Source organism: Caretta caretta, chromosome 7 (genome assembly GCF_965140235.1).
Source record: "Caretta caretta isolate rCarCar2 chromosome 7, rCarCar1.hap1, whole genome shotgun sequence".
Lineage (NCBI taxonomy): Eukaryota > Metazoa > Chordata > Testudines > Cheloniidae > Caretta > Caretta caretta.
The window spans coordinates 81,534,896-81,548,660 of NC_134212.1; the positions used below are offsets into that span (position 1 = coordinate 81,534,896).

The following is a 13,765-nucleotide window of genomic DNA, read 5'->3' on the forward strand; positions in this document are numbered from 1 at the left end:
GGATATTGAACTTAAATGGACATTTTGCACATGCTTTTTACATGGTTAAGTGCATGTGCTAAGCATGTGTATTATTACACAAACATTTTCTGCTCCATTCTTGTTCATCTACTTAGGCTTGTAGATGTAGAAAAGTGGTGTAGTTGGCCTCTGGTTTGTACTCCTGTGTGAAAGGGTCCCCTACAATGTGTGGGGATTGTGAAAGATTCTTTTTTTCAACTTCTATAATTTTTATGGGCTATACAACAAACAAAGCTCAATAGACTTACAAATTACTACATTGCTTGTGGACCTGTTAAACAATATACACCTCTACCCTGATATAATATGACCCGATATAACACGAATTTGGATATAACGCGGTAAAGCAGTGCTCTGGGGGGGCTGTGAGCTCCGGTGGATCAAAGCAAGTTTGATATAACGTGATTTCGCCTATAATGCAGTAAGTTTGTTTTTTTTTTTGGCTCCCGAGGACAGCGCTATATCGAGGTAGAGGTGTATATCAAACTTACTAGTAATTCTCAGCATATATATATATATACACACACACACACACATACTCATTCATAAGCTGAATATTTTTGGTAAAAGTGACCCATCAAAAAGCAGGGGTCAGCTTATAAACCGGTCTAAAATTTGATGATTTTAAACTCTGTGAAATCATTCAATTGAATATCTAATACACTGTTGTTTTGTTTACCTGGAGCGTTCGCAAGCACCATTTCCCACAGCTCCCATTGGCTGGGAACAGCGAACCACAGCCACAGGGAGCTGAGTAGCTCCGTGCCTGTGAATGCTCCAGGTAAACAAAACGTCCCGACCCGCCAGCAGCTTACCCTGATGGCCTGGGAGCCAAAGTTTGCCAACCCCTGAAATAAAGGGTTGGCTTATGAAAGGGTCATGCAGTTTTTACTATTTTTACCTATCCATCTTGGGGGGGGGGGTTGGCTTATAAACGAATGGGCAAATGAACAAGTATATACGGTAATTTCTAAGCTACTTATTGCTAGACAATTTTTCAAGTATTGTGTATAGTATGCATCCATTACTAACAATTTCAGTTTACCCTCTTAAGTTCACATCATAACTTTCTCAGTTTTATTTCCTGGACTTCTAAAAGGAGACTGATTCAAGTATTGTTGTAAACAAATTTCTTAGTAGCACCGTCTTTAGTTATTAGAAGTGAAAGTTTTAAAAATTCAGTTTTCTTGTCACTATTTTTATTTTGTTTCCTTTTTGTATTTGGCTTACTTTCAATAACTTCTGTTTCATATGAGATGTTATCCATTGAGCATGTGCCATGCCAGCTCTTTCTGTAATTACCCCCAGTGCTGAGAGCTATGGCTGAGAATCGATGATTAAATAAGCATACATACCTTTCTGGAAACTGCCCTGCTTGAGTAATCCCCTGACTATGCAAGGGGAGCATAGTTAAACAGTTGTTTAAACTGTCTATAATGAGAAGCATTGTTGAGGGTCTACAGAGGGTCCAAACTGTTAACAATGTAGGACCTGATCCTTCGAACACTTCATTAACTTTATTCATGTGAAACGTCTCCTTGAAATTAATCTGCCCCTTGGTGGACATTAAGGAATGTGTACTAAAGCCTACATCTTGTGTACGCTAATGTGTACCAACTATCAATTCTGTTTTTGTTTCTTTATGAGATTTATACTCTGATTTATGTATAAAGATTTCAGGTGAGAGTGGAAACTGTCCAAACACATAAGAAAAGACACTGTGAGGGGAGATATTACAAAATAGCACTCATATGTTTTAAAACTTTTACAAGTTAGAATTTGAAATTTGTCTCTTCTCCCATTCCTTGTTCCTATTCACAACAGAGCTTTAAAGTAATCTGTCAGGGAGGATGGGGTTAGAGTTTTTACTACTTTTTTATCCTGTATAAAGGGTACCTGCTGTGTTTTCTGCTTGTGTGTGTTGGGGTTTTTTTAACATAAGAAAATGAGGATTTATCTAGTTTGAAAGAATATAGCCTTATCCAGAATAGGATAATGAAACTGAAAAGTTTTTGGTTTTTCTTTTTTTAAGGAACGGGTAGTGAGGACTGAGTTCCACTTATCTCCCCTTGTTCTTCAACGTAATAACCAGACCTGTTAGATCTGGTCTTCCCCTGGTTTTGTTGGAGATCTGAGGTTCTAACGTATTTGGAAAGTCTAGCTGCCCCCTTAGGTTTTAACTCAACCCAGATAGCACTATTAAAGTCAGCATACCTTGTCTTCACTGAACTGTTCTTACATGTTTGCTAAAGCATTCTGACATACTTTTAAATCCTAGTCTAGATAAGGACAGTTTGTGAACTAATGCAATGTTGACCTCCTAGGATTCAGGAAAACAACAAAAGTTGAGCAGTTGAAGTGGGAGTTGAGAGGAAGGGATTTTTAGTAAGAGTGTTCTAAAACGCCACATCTTTGTTTTTGGTGTGTGGGATTGTGTGTTTTTCGTTTGGTTGGGTTTTTTTACTTTTTTTGAGAGTGAGAATTAACACCTATGTATCTTCTGTGATTAACGTTTATTTAAAAAAAAAACTGTATTAGATTCACAACCCACCACCACCCCATGGAGATCTGAAATTTAACAAAATAAATCCTCTGAAATATCCAGTAAAATTAGGGAGGAGCAAACTTGATATTTAAGCTTTTTTAAAAAAGAAAAAGAAAGGGGGGGGGAAAAAGCAAGTGGGAACTTGTCCCCGCACCTCTTTTTCTAACTTGCAAAACCTCTCAACTTCTCCATAAAAGGCCAGATTAAAAAAAATCCTTTTGCAGGTCATCTCTAAAGCTATAGTAACATTTTAGCCTCTTTATAATGATGTTGTGATTCAAAAATAATACTACTTTGTTATACTATCTTGCAGATGACATCCTTTTTAGTGATGAAATCGTAGCCAATGGTTTCCATTCCTGTGATAGTGATGAAGATGACGGAGCCTCACATGCAAGCTCTAGTGACTGGACTCCAAGACCACGTATAGGTAGAAGTTTATATAATGTATCATTTCCAAGATTCTTTACTTTTAACTGTTACTTAATATCTGACCTTTTAATACTGATTATCCTCTTCCTGTTGCAAGAGTCCACTAGGCTATTTTGACACTACCGTATTACTACTTTTCTGGAGATTACAGTTGTGGGAAGTAAATTGTATCAAGTCTGGATGGTTAAAGGTGAACAGAAGAAATTCCTTCACCTTCTTACTATAAAGCAACTAAAATATATTATTTGGCATCTTTCAAACATCACACCACTATATAAAAATATCATGCACTTCACCAAATTTAACATGGCACAAAATGTTAGATTTATTGCCAAATCCTGTCTACCAGCACTTCCAAATCAAGATTCTAGTACTTCTTATTTCCTGAAAGCATGGTCCAAAATGTTGGAAGCATTATACAGAATGAGAGTTCTTAAAAGGAAACATACTTTGGGAATTAAGTTTCTAATATGTGATTTTTGCAGTCTTCAAGCATAATAGGAGATGGGATCTTATGTCAACATAAGTCCTGCCCTGGCAAATCTGCCTGGTAGGTTTTTCTAGATAACTCACTAAGAGTGTATCTATCTTTAGTGAACAAACGGCACCACTACATCGGAGTCTAATAGTCTGTTATATAGATAAGGGCTGTTGATGAAAAGGGTCTTAATTGGGTTAGTAAGATAAAGTAGTAACAGTCAGCTAAAATGTCTAAAGAATTTTCTTTGATTCAGAATGTTAAGTTAGATTTTATATACTTTGTTTGTTTTTCTATAATAGGTCCCTACACTTTTGTTCAACAACATCTCATGATAGGCACAGACCCACGGACAATTCTGAAGGATTTGCTACCAGAAACAATTCCTCCTCCTGAACTGGATGATATGACTCTGTGGCAGATTGTTATAAACATTCTTTCAGAACCACCAAAAAGGAAAAAACGAAAAGATATTAATACTATTGAGGATGCTGTGAAACTTTTACAAGAGTGCAAAAAAATAATTGTCTTGACTGGAGCTGGGGTATGTACATCTAAAATATGTTAGTGTGAAAATAAATGAATAACTACGTAGGTCCCGATCCAACAATTTACAGCAGGCTGCGTCCATGCAGAGCCACCCTGAAGTCAGTGGTGCTCTGAATGGATGCAGCAGTCCACCTGGACACTATAAATCGCAGGATCAGGGCCTAACCTTAGAATTGATCAGAAATTTAATTTTACAGATCTTGTATATGGGAGAAATAAAATTAGCTTGATATTGTTATGCCTTAGCTTAGACAACTGTATCCTAACTTGTCTAGCATCTAAAGGCAAGATGTAATTTTTTTTTATCCCTAGGTAACCTGTTCCACAATACTAATTTTCTATCCCCATCTTTGTGTTTGCTGAAATAGATTCTGAGATTTTTCTGTCTAATTACTTTGGGCCTGATATAACTTCCATTGGACGAAAAACTACTGTTAACTTAGATGAGAGTTGGACTGAGCTTTCTTTGATAGAACATTGTATCTGGTCATTCGGTTGCACTCTTAGAAGTAATCAAACACAGTACATATTGCTACAGTCAAAAGTTCTTACATTTGTCTTTCTGCATACCAACCATGTCATGGCACAGAAGTCAAGGAATAGTTGCTTGCTTTGTTTCATTCCTGTTGTAACGTGACTGGCTCAAGAGAGAACAGATGTGATAGATTGTTACTTCTTCACCCCTAAAATGGAGTGTGATAAGAAGTAAGAGATGAGCAATTTGAGACAAACCATTGTGCCCATAAGAGAAGGATACAGCCCTGGTACTGCCTAGTTTCATTCATTCTGTAATTGCTGTTAAGCCTTTAAATTGAAAACATTTGGCTAGAGAAATCATGGTTATATTTATTAAAGTAATAGCATACATAATATCTTAATTTGGTGCTCAAAAGGTGGGGGGGCTTTTTTGGATGGTGGTGGTTTTGTTTTTTTAAACCTTACTTTATTTACGCTAGGCAAATAAATGTTATGTTAATAAGCTGATCTGCTACTATACTTTTAAAAATGTATAAGGATGACTTTTCTTGTTTACAACTACTATGGGAGATCAGTGAATTTCATTTTAGGAAACCAAATTTAGTGTTCTTGTTTTAGGTGTTTGGGTACTCATATTTACTAAATTTTTAATGCAGTACTAAAAATATATATAAACAGTGTTCTGTTAAACTACTGGTCCCTGACATGTAGCTTGCTGTACAGGTGTTTGTGACCTCAAAGCTAAATTAATGTTCCCCCTCCCTTTTCCTGCATATTCATGGAGAAACTTTACATTGCTCTGTCAAAAAGTCTATCAAAGTAGACATGGGTTATTCAAATTGCCTTTGTTCTCATTCTTTGGTATTAAAAGTTGATAGCACACACAAGTTTAGTTCTCAAATATAGCATATGCTAGCAAGCCATCATATCCAAATATGCAGTTGATTTCAGGCTACAAATTGTAAACCTGTATTTCAGGTGTCTGTTTCTTGTGGAATACCTGACTTTCGATCAAGAGATGGCATCTATGCACGCCTTGCAGTAGATTTCCCAGACCTTCCAGATCCTCAAGCAATGTTTGATATAGAATACTTCAGAAAGGATCCAAGACCATTTTTTAAGTTTGCAAAGGTACTGTGTTCCAATTGCTTTTATTATTTTGGACAGTAAAGATATGCCTCCGTCAGACAGAAGATAGTTCTGCCTTCACTTTCTCTTCATGAACGAGGACAACTCCTAAAGCTACTGAATTTAACTTTAATGAGGAATGGCCTTAGTCATCAGCAATGAAGTGAAACTAACTAAGGCCATCCCTCATTAAGATAAAGTAAAAAGCAAGTATTACAGAGTTAACAAATTTCACTCTTCTCAGTATTACCTATCTCATCCTAGGTAAAGCCATATGTTCTCTTCAATAGGAGTATTTATAATTAAAAAAATACTTTGTTTGTTGTTTTGCAATGGGGATGCTAACACAACCTTTCTAATTTGGGCTCTCATTTCAGGGAAGGTATTGGAAAATGTTTGCCAAGGATGTGATGATCTAGGTGGCATGATGTTCCATTATCAAGTAATGGCACAGAAATTCTTAGTAGATGTTGTTGTCTTCTGAAGAGAAACAAGGAGCATGAGGGACTCTTGGCAGCACATGAGTGTAATGAACATGTATTCAGAGACCTGTTTGACATGCTTATTACACCTGGCAACTTAACAAGTTCATAGCATGCATTCAGACTCAACCAGGGGACATAAAATCCGGTGGGGGAGGAAGTCTTCATACACTGGCAGAGTTGTTTGTTTGGGTTTTTTATATAGCTCCTTCTGCATGCATAAAGATGTCTTAAAGAATTTAAACAGTACAAACTGTATATAGGGATTACTTCTGTCACGTATTGGATGGGATGCAGTAGCTTTTTAGAACAATGCCAGTGAAGCTAAATAGCCTCCCTTTTTCCTAAAACTATCTAATTGAGATAATATGAAAACTCAGATGCAGAAGCAAAATGCAATTATATCCAATTTGGAATTTCCTCAGAACATTAACTATTCCATCAAAAACAAAATGAAATACTATGGGACCTCTAGAGGAGTGGTAAGAACCTTGGAAACATAGCACCATCGCTAACATGGTGCATCTCACTCACTAAAGCACTGTTTAGTACTAACTCAGAGGTTGGGGAAGAAACATCGCATCCTGCAGCATCTTGGTTTTCCTGAAGTCTCCCATCCAAATACTAATCCAATCATGTGCTTTAAATACCCAGAGCTCACTGATTCCTTCAGTATCTACAAAATTCACCTCTGCCCCACTGCTAAAATCCTTGTCTGTGCATCTCTCAGAACAATTACTGTAATTTTCCCCCTTTTTTTCTTCATTGCCTCTTTACCTCCAGTCTGCTCAATATTTTGGTAGCAAAATAATCACTCCCTACTCCTGCCACACTTTTGCCTGTGTCAGCCTTTTTTTCCCTTTTCTTCACTCTATCCATGGGCTTTCTATATTCTGTCATTAGGGCCTTGTATGGTCTTCCACCAACCTACATTTCTGGTCTTACTGTGCTCCACTCACCCTATTTTTTCCTATATTCATCCTAATACAATCACGCCTAGTTTTCTTGCTTTTCTACCTTCTCTATCTCCTTCTGCCTATTGGCTTTGTGCCTTTTATATCATTCTGCTTCTGTTTCTCTCTCCTCATATCACTTCTTTAAAATCATCTCAAACATTTATTCCTTTTTTCTCATTAATAATCTCAACATGCTCCTTTCCCCTAAACTGTTTGTCTGTATTTTATTTTATTTGGATTATAAATATTTGGGGGCAGGGGATCTCATCTAAGCTTGTAAAGAGCGATGTGAATTAACTGCACTAGATAAACGTTTAATAGCAGCTATCGTAGCCTGATCATAATCTGTGATGTAACTTAAGGTCATCAGTACCCACTGCTGCAATTTAGATGCAGATGCCCTTTCTGATGGGTATCCACTTTATGAATTGCTTTCCCTGCTTACTGATTTGCCTCTGGTATGTAACCTTCCATACCAAAGGTAGAACTGGCATAGGGAGAAGTTAATTTAGCGGTTTACTGACATATTTACAGAACTTCCGGTTTTCTGTTTAAACTAATTTCTTTTAGTAAAAATCTGAAATTATGGTCAGTGTTTACCATGAAATATATCTTCCTTATTTTTTTGAGGGAAAAGACTGTCTTCTCTAGTGTATATGGGGAGTTTCCAGTGGACATCGTTTGATTAAAATAACTTTAAATGTTTATATAGCTGTGTTACTAATAACACTTTAGCCTATTAAAACTGGACACATTTAAAAAAATCTGTTTAATTGGTACTGCTGTTTTTATTCATATTTCATTCAGCTTGGAGAATTAAAATAGTCAAGACAAAAACCTTTCAATAAAATTTAAATGTAGAATACAAACTACCTGGCAGGGTCTGTTTGGTGGTGGTTTTTGTTTTTTTTTTGTCTTATCAAACTTATGTAAGAATAAAAACAATTATGGTGACAAATCAACTATCAGTGAAAACGTACTTGTAGATGTAGATCTCTTTTGTATAGTTTTCAGTACCACAGTACAAAATCTTAGAATGAGACTTCAGACACTAGGAATGAAAAGGAAAATCTAAAAAGCATAGAATCTTAGGACTGGAAGGGACCGCAAGAGGTTTAGTCCAGTCCCTTGCTCTCATGGCAGGACTAAGTATTATCTAGATCATCCCTGACAGGTGTTTGTCTAATCTGCTCTTAAAAATCTCCAATGATGGAGATTCCACAACCCCTCTAGGCAATTTATTCCAGGGCTTAACCATCCTGACAATTAGGAAGTTAACCTCCCTTGCTGCAATTTAAGCCCACTGCTTCTTGTCCTATCCTCAGAGGTTAAGAAGAACAATTCTTCTCCCTCCTCCTTCTTGTAACAACCTTTTATGAACTTGAAAACTGTTATGTCCCCCTCTCTTTTTCCAGACTAAACAAACCCAATTTTTTTCAATCTTCCCTCCATAGGTCGTATTTTCTAAACCTTTAATCATTTTTGTTGCTCTTCTTTGGACTCTCTCTCCAGTTTGTTCAGTGAATTTCCACTGAATGCATCCGATGAAGTGAGCTGTAGCTCACGAAAGCTTATGCTCAAATAAATTTGTTAGTCTCTAAGGTGCCACAAGTATTCCTTTTTTCTTTTTGCGGATACAGACTAACGTGGCTGCTACTCTGAAACCTTAAACAATCTGATAACCTTAATGGTAGCATTTGTGGTAGTAAATGTTATGTGACATTTCAAAAGTCATGTTTTCCCTTGTTCATAATTTTTCAAAAAAACAAATCCACCCCATATCTCCTTTTGGTCTGTATCAGAAACTAGTATTCCTGATTTTAGCAGAAACCTGGGAGTGGTGAACAATGGTCAAAATGCAGCAATTGAAATAAGGGTTGAATTTGAAAGAAATAGGACCATGGGAAGGGAATAATAACAATAACTAGTTGATTGACTGGCACTGATATTTTGTTCTCTAAATAAGGAGTTTCTGTACTTGCAATGGTTTATTGTATATCTTTCTGTATGATGCTGGATCACGAACTGAAAATGTTGCTCTAGCATTTATTTACACATCCTAATGTAATTCTCAATTCTGCAGGAAATATATCCTGGACAGTTCCAACCATCTCTCTGTCATAAGTTCATAGCTTTGATGGACAAAGAAGGAAAACTACTTCGCAACTATACTCAGAACATAGACACACTGGAACAGGTTGCAGGAATCCAAAGGATAATTCAATGTCATGGTCAGTGAAACTTTAAAACTACTGCATTTTTCTAGATAATGTACACTCAGATGATATAATACAAGTAATCTCTGCCCTGTAATGACTCCATGCTGTAATGCCCATATGATTATGTTAAAGCCATTTTAGTGTTTGTAGTCCCATATTAAATTAAACTGATTTTTATAGAAGCTAAGGTGGCTTTTTGTTTTGTTTCTTTGTTTTTTTTGGCGGGGGGGGGGGGCATTTCTTCATTGTGACACTACAGGGCAAAGTTAAAGTTGTGAGAAAAGAGCTGAATGATATGATTAACTTGTCGGTTATATTGTTCAAGCTAGGCTTGCAGTACAGTGGCTAAATCAGTATTAAAAATACAAAGAAAAATACACAAGGCCATCATAAGAGGTTATAAACAAGAACAACAAAATGGTGAACCATAAAACTGATAGTGTGTCCTGTGTGGTTTCCCTAAATGGTAAGAGTCATATGGTCTTTTCTAGCATGGATGGTTCCACATCTTAAAATCTTGAACTAAAAAAAATCAAGTTACTAGAAGGCATAATTCTGAAAAACAGAACCAAATGTCTGGAAGAAAAATGAAAAATCTCTAATTTCGAGTTGTAGCCAGTACCATTTTATATTCTGTTTCATAAGATGTATACAATTTTTTATTTTAATTTGAACCCTGGACTATTGGCTAAGGGGGGGAAAAGAAGCCTATATGCATATTTGTTTTTATTATATTTTTTAATCTGTTGGTAAATTTTAACTACCCCTTTTTCCCCTGTTAAGCCCCAAAAAGCTGAATGAAAACTTTTTGGGACAAAAAACATTGGGGAAACTGTAGGGATTTTTCACTTACCAGTTAAACCCAGATTTGAATTTTGCAGATGGCTAACTGTTTTTGAGGAAGGTATACATCAACTTTAAAGAAAAAATACAGTAACTTTTCATTTGTTTTAAATAGATTAAATCTTTAATATTAATCTCCTTTTTACTGTTTTTATATTATTTTGCACTTAAATATTTGACTAAAACCAACTGGTAAATCATTTTATACTTGTGCCATAGGTTGTAGAAGTGAATAAACTAATATCCAGTTTAGATTTTGGAAAAGAGGAAGCCTGTTTCTTTTCTACCTATTCACTGTACACTATCACACCCAACAAAACGGGGATGGGGGGAAAAGGCCATGTACAGATTCTAACTTCAGAGGTTGGATTCACCCAAGCTGCCACATGGAGATTTAAATTGCATCTCTCTGCATTAACGTGGCCCTCTGTTTCTCATTGGAGAGTCACTTCTAGGAAGGGCAGCTGCTACATCTGCTGCCTGCCTTCCCTTTGGATTTCTGCTTGATCTAAGGAGGGAGCAGCTGTAAATTGCTGTCAGGATCTCTGCTAAAGGAAGTTAAGTTGGTGTGTATTCCTTACCTCACTTCCCTCAGCAGGAGAGAAAAGAAAGCAGTCTTTTGGCACCATAACCTTCATCTCTATCTTCTCAGCAGAATTTTTGCTCACAGGGGCTTCTAACACATTGTGTGTGTGTGTGTGTGTGTGTGTTGGTAGAAGAATCTGAATCCACTTTAGATGTCAGATGGAAAAAATGATGTTTCTCTGGATGTGCTTTTCTGTCTTGTTACCTCCTGTACTTACTGGTACTGTTTCTTTGTGAAAGATTACTGACAGAATAAGTCAGACAACTTCAACTTTGCATTTTTTTTTTAAAACACTGTCCATATTCACTTGTTTAGTTCAATATATTTTCAGTTTTTTTAAATAAAGGAACAACTGAATTTATAATAAAGCCTGTGAGCCTGTTTACTCTTTCTTGAGGTCATACATGAATTAGTTTCCAGATTTTGGTCTTTCTCCCATTCTGAGACAGTGGGTCTATGCCTCTCTTCCAATAGAATTGGCAGTTCAGACTTCTCCATAAGGCTTCTGTCCTCCAGCCAGATAGACTTAGCTAGTGCAAACAGAATAACAATTCAGTACAATATATTGCAGTCTGAACTTCTAAAGCTAAATTTTGGAGGAGCAGGGACCAAGAACTTCCCCCAACTCTTCTCTTCTCTAAGGGGCAGAAATTTCAAGGGCATTGTTCCTCTGATGCTCCCTGACAAACTTTTGCCTGTACTTGTTCTGCCCTCCCTTCTTATGGTGGGTCAAGGAAAACAGTTGCAGAAAGGTGCTCTGCCTTCATCAAGATTCTCAAGAACCATGAGGTGTGCCACAGTAGGTCCCATTTCCCAGACCCGTGCTCTGCTGGAGGAAGGGGCTGAGAATCTGGATGACTTCCTGGGATCTGTGCTTTTCCCCTCACCAATACTACTCTAAGCACCTCTGCTAGGGCAGCTCTCTTCAGCTGTCAGGATTCAGTAAACTGAAAACCATATTTGCCAATAAAAAAAACTTCAGGAGTATGTCCAAAAATCCCCCTGATTCCGTAGACCAAGCTCTAAAGGGAAATGTTTCAGGTTCTTAACTGAGTCACTTGGCAAGGAGTCTGGCATCCTTTCTATTCTTGTCCTATCCAAGAGCAAGATTTTGGTTCTCCTGGATTTTACATTAACTCCAGCACTCCTCCTCTCATAATAAACAGCAGAAATGCAAGTGCAAACATTCAGCTTTCCTCTCTTCTTACTCCCAAGAAGACCAAAACATTATATAAGAGGACACATTGTTATACCAATAAAATAAAAACCAGCAGGATCTTATTAAAGGGAAAAAGGCAAAATACCACATTTATTGTGAATACAGAAAGAATCATAGTAAACAGTTAGTTATAGTTATAACATTCCATTCAATCTCATATTTATTCACACATTCATTCATTCATACAAAATCACACACACACACACACAGGTTCTGCAAGGTTGTTATCATAGTTACCAGCCTTAGAGTTGCTCATGCCAAGCCACTGGCCAGGTGGCCTGGACATGAGGAGGGAGCAGGGCCTTGTCAGATGCTCATCCGATGCTCCTGGAAGTTGGTTTGCAGAATCAGACCCCAAAGTTCTCACTTTTTAGAGTCTATTTTTATAGGAATTTCTTCCTATGCCAGTCTATGGGAATTGCTTCATCATGCTGAATCAATGAGCAGATAGCACATTCCTGACGGCTCCAAGATGTTATCTTGTTCTTTGGTTCTCCCATTCTTGAGGCTGTTGGGCGGATTCCAGTCTGCCCTCCGGGGGGGGGGGGGGGCTCCTCTGGTTATTTCCACTTGACGCCTTCTTCAGCCGATGGACACTGGATTCTTAGGCTGGCACCTTCCTGATCATTCAGTTATTATCAACACCAAGCATCCATCCACATACATCCTCTATCTCTATTTTAATCACAATTGTTAATACAACAAAAGGGCGGGGAGTCTCTGGGTGCTGTTTCTGTTGTTAGAGTATTGTTTTGAGTCTCTCTCTCTGTGAATTGCTTTGAGAACAGACTCTGTCTTAGAATGTACTAACACAATTAGCAGCTTGCAAGTTTCACACATAGAGGGAGAGAAACAGTACCAAAAACCAAGAGACCTCTTAATTAGTAATACCTGGAATTTAAACTATGGGGAATCAAACTAATTTGTGATTTTAATACAGAACTTCTTTAATATGATCCAACAACATGACCACCATTCCTCCAAAGGAAATATTACAGCTGATATCCAGGGAACTAGGTCACAGTGAAGTGGATCTTATTGCACCCAGTCAACACAAAGGGAAGGGAACTAGAACAGGGAAGCAGACTAAAGATCACTATATGCCTTTTTCCCCTCCCACTGCATCCTCCTTGCACTATGAAGAGTGATTCAGAAAATGGAGGCAGCAGTAATAATTACTGTCCACCTCCAACTGGCCAAGAAGACTGTGGTAGTTGGACATAATATAGTTGGCACACTGCTACTTCATCTTCCAAGAAAACAGGATCTTCTGTCCCAGAAACCACTACTGGAGCCTGACAGCCTAGCTAAGTTCAAAACAATATGGGATACTTGTTCAAAGTAATAAGCTCTCCTACACTCATTTAAGCTTTCCACCCTTTTGACCTATGGAAGAGTTTAGAGAAAGTTTTCATAGTAGTGTCAAAGTAAAAACATTAGTGTCACAAAACTAAGCATTTTACTTCTTCAGAACTTCTTACAAGAAGGTCTAGACTTGGTCCTAAAACATCTTGCAACCCAGTGTTGTAAACATTGGTTCACAAAAGTCTGGTAGATTAGCTAAGTTCCTAAACCACCATGCCAAATCAGCAGTTAGGTATATCTGCCCTTCTGTATTAAGCTCTTGCAACCCATACATTTGAACCTATGGAATCCAATTCCCTGTATTTGCTCTTCATAAAGACAAGCTTGCAGGCCACAATTAGGATGACAAGAAGAGTCTCAGAAATCTCTTGAATGAAGTAAGACTCATAATCAAAGCTGATTTCTGTGAGTTGTAAAAGGAAGAGTTATTCTTCCCTCATTTTACCCAAAGTGTCAACAGCTATA

General features: G+C 37.4%; 1 protein-coding gene across 2 annotated transcripts in view; it reads left to right on the plus strand.

Annotated features, from left to right (window-relative positions):
* SIRT1 (sirtuin 1) overlaps positions 1-13,765 on the plus strand; it is a 28,197-nt gene that overhangs the window by 1,254 nt on the left and 13,178 nt on the right. For both annotated transcript variants that reach the window (XM_075130845.1, XM_075130844.1), the window contains exons 2-5: positions 2,880-2,996; positions 3,779-4,020; positions 5,481-5,633; positions 9,152-9,299. In XM_075130845.1, coding sequence (XP_074986946.1) covers positions 2,880-2,996; positions 3,779-4,020; positions 5,481-5,633; positions 9,152-9,299 — 660 coding nt within the window. The remainder of the gene's footprint in view (positions 1-2,879; positions 2,997-3,778; positions 4,021-5,480; positions 5,634-9,151; positions 9,300-13,765) is intronic.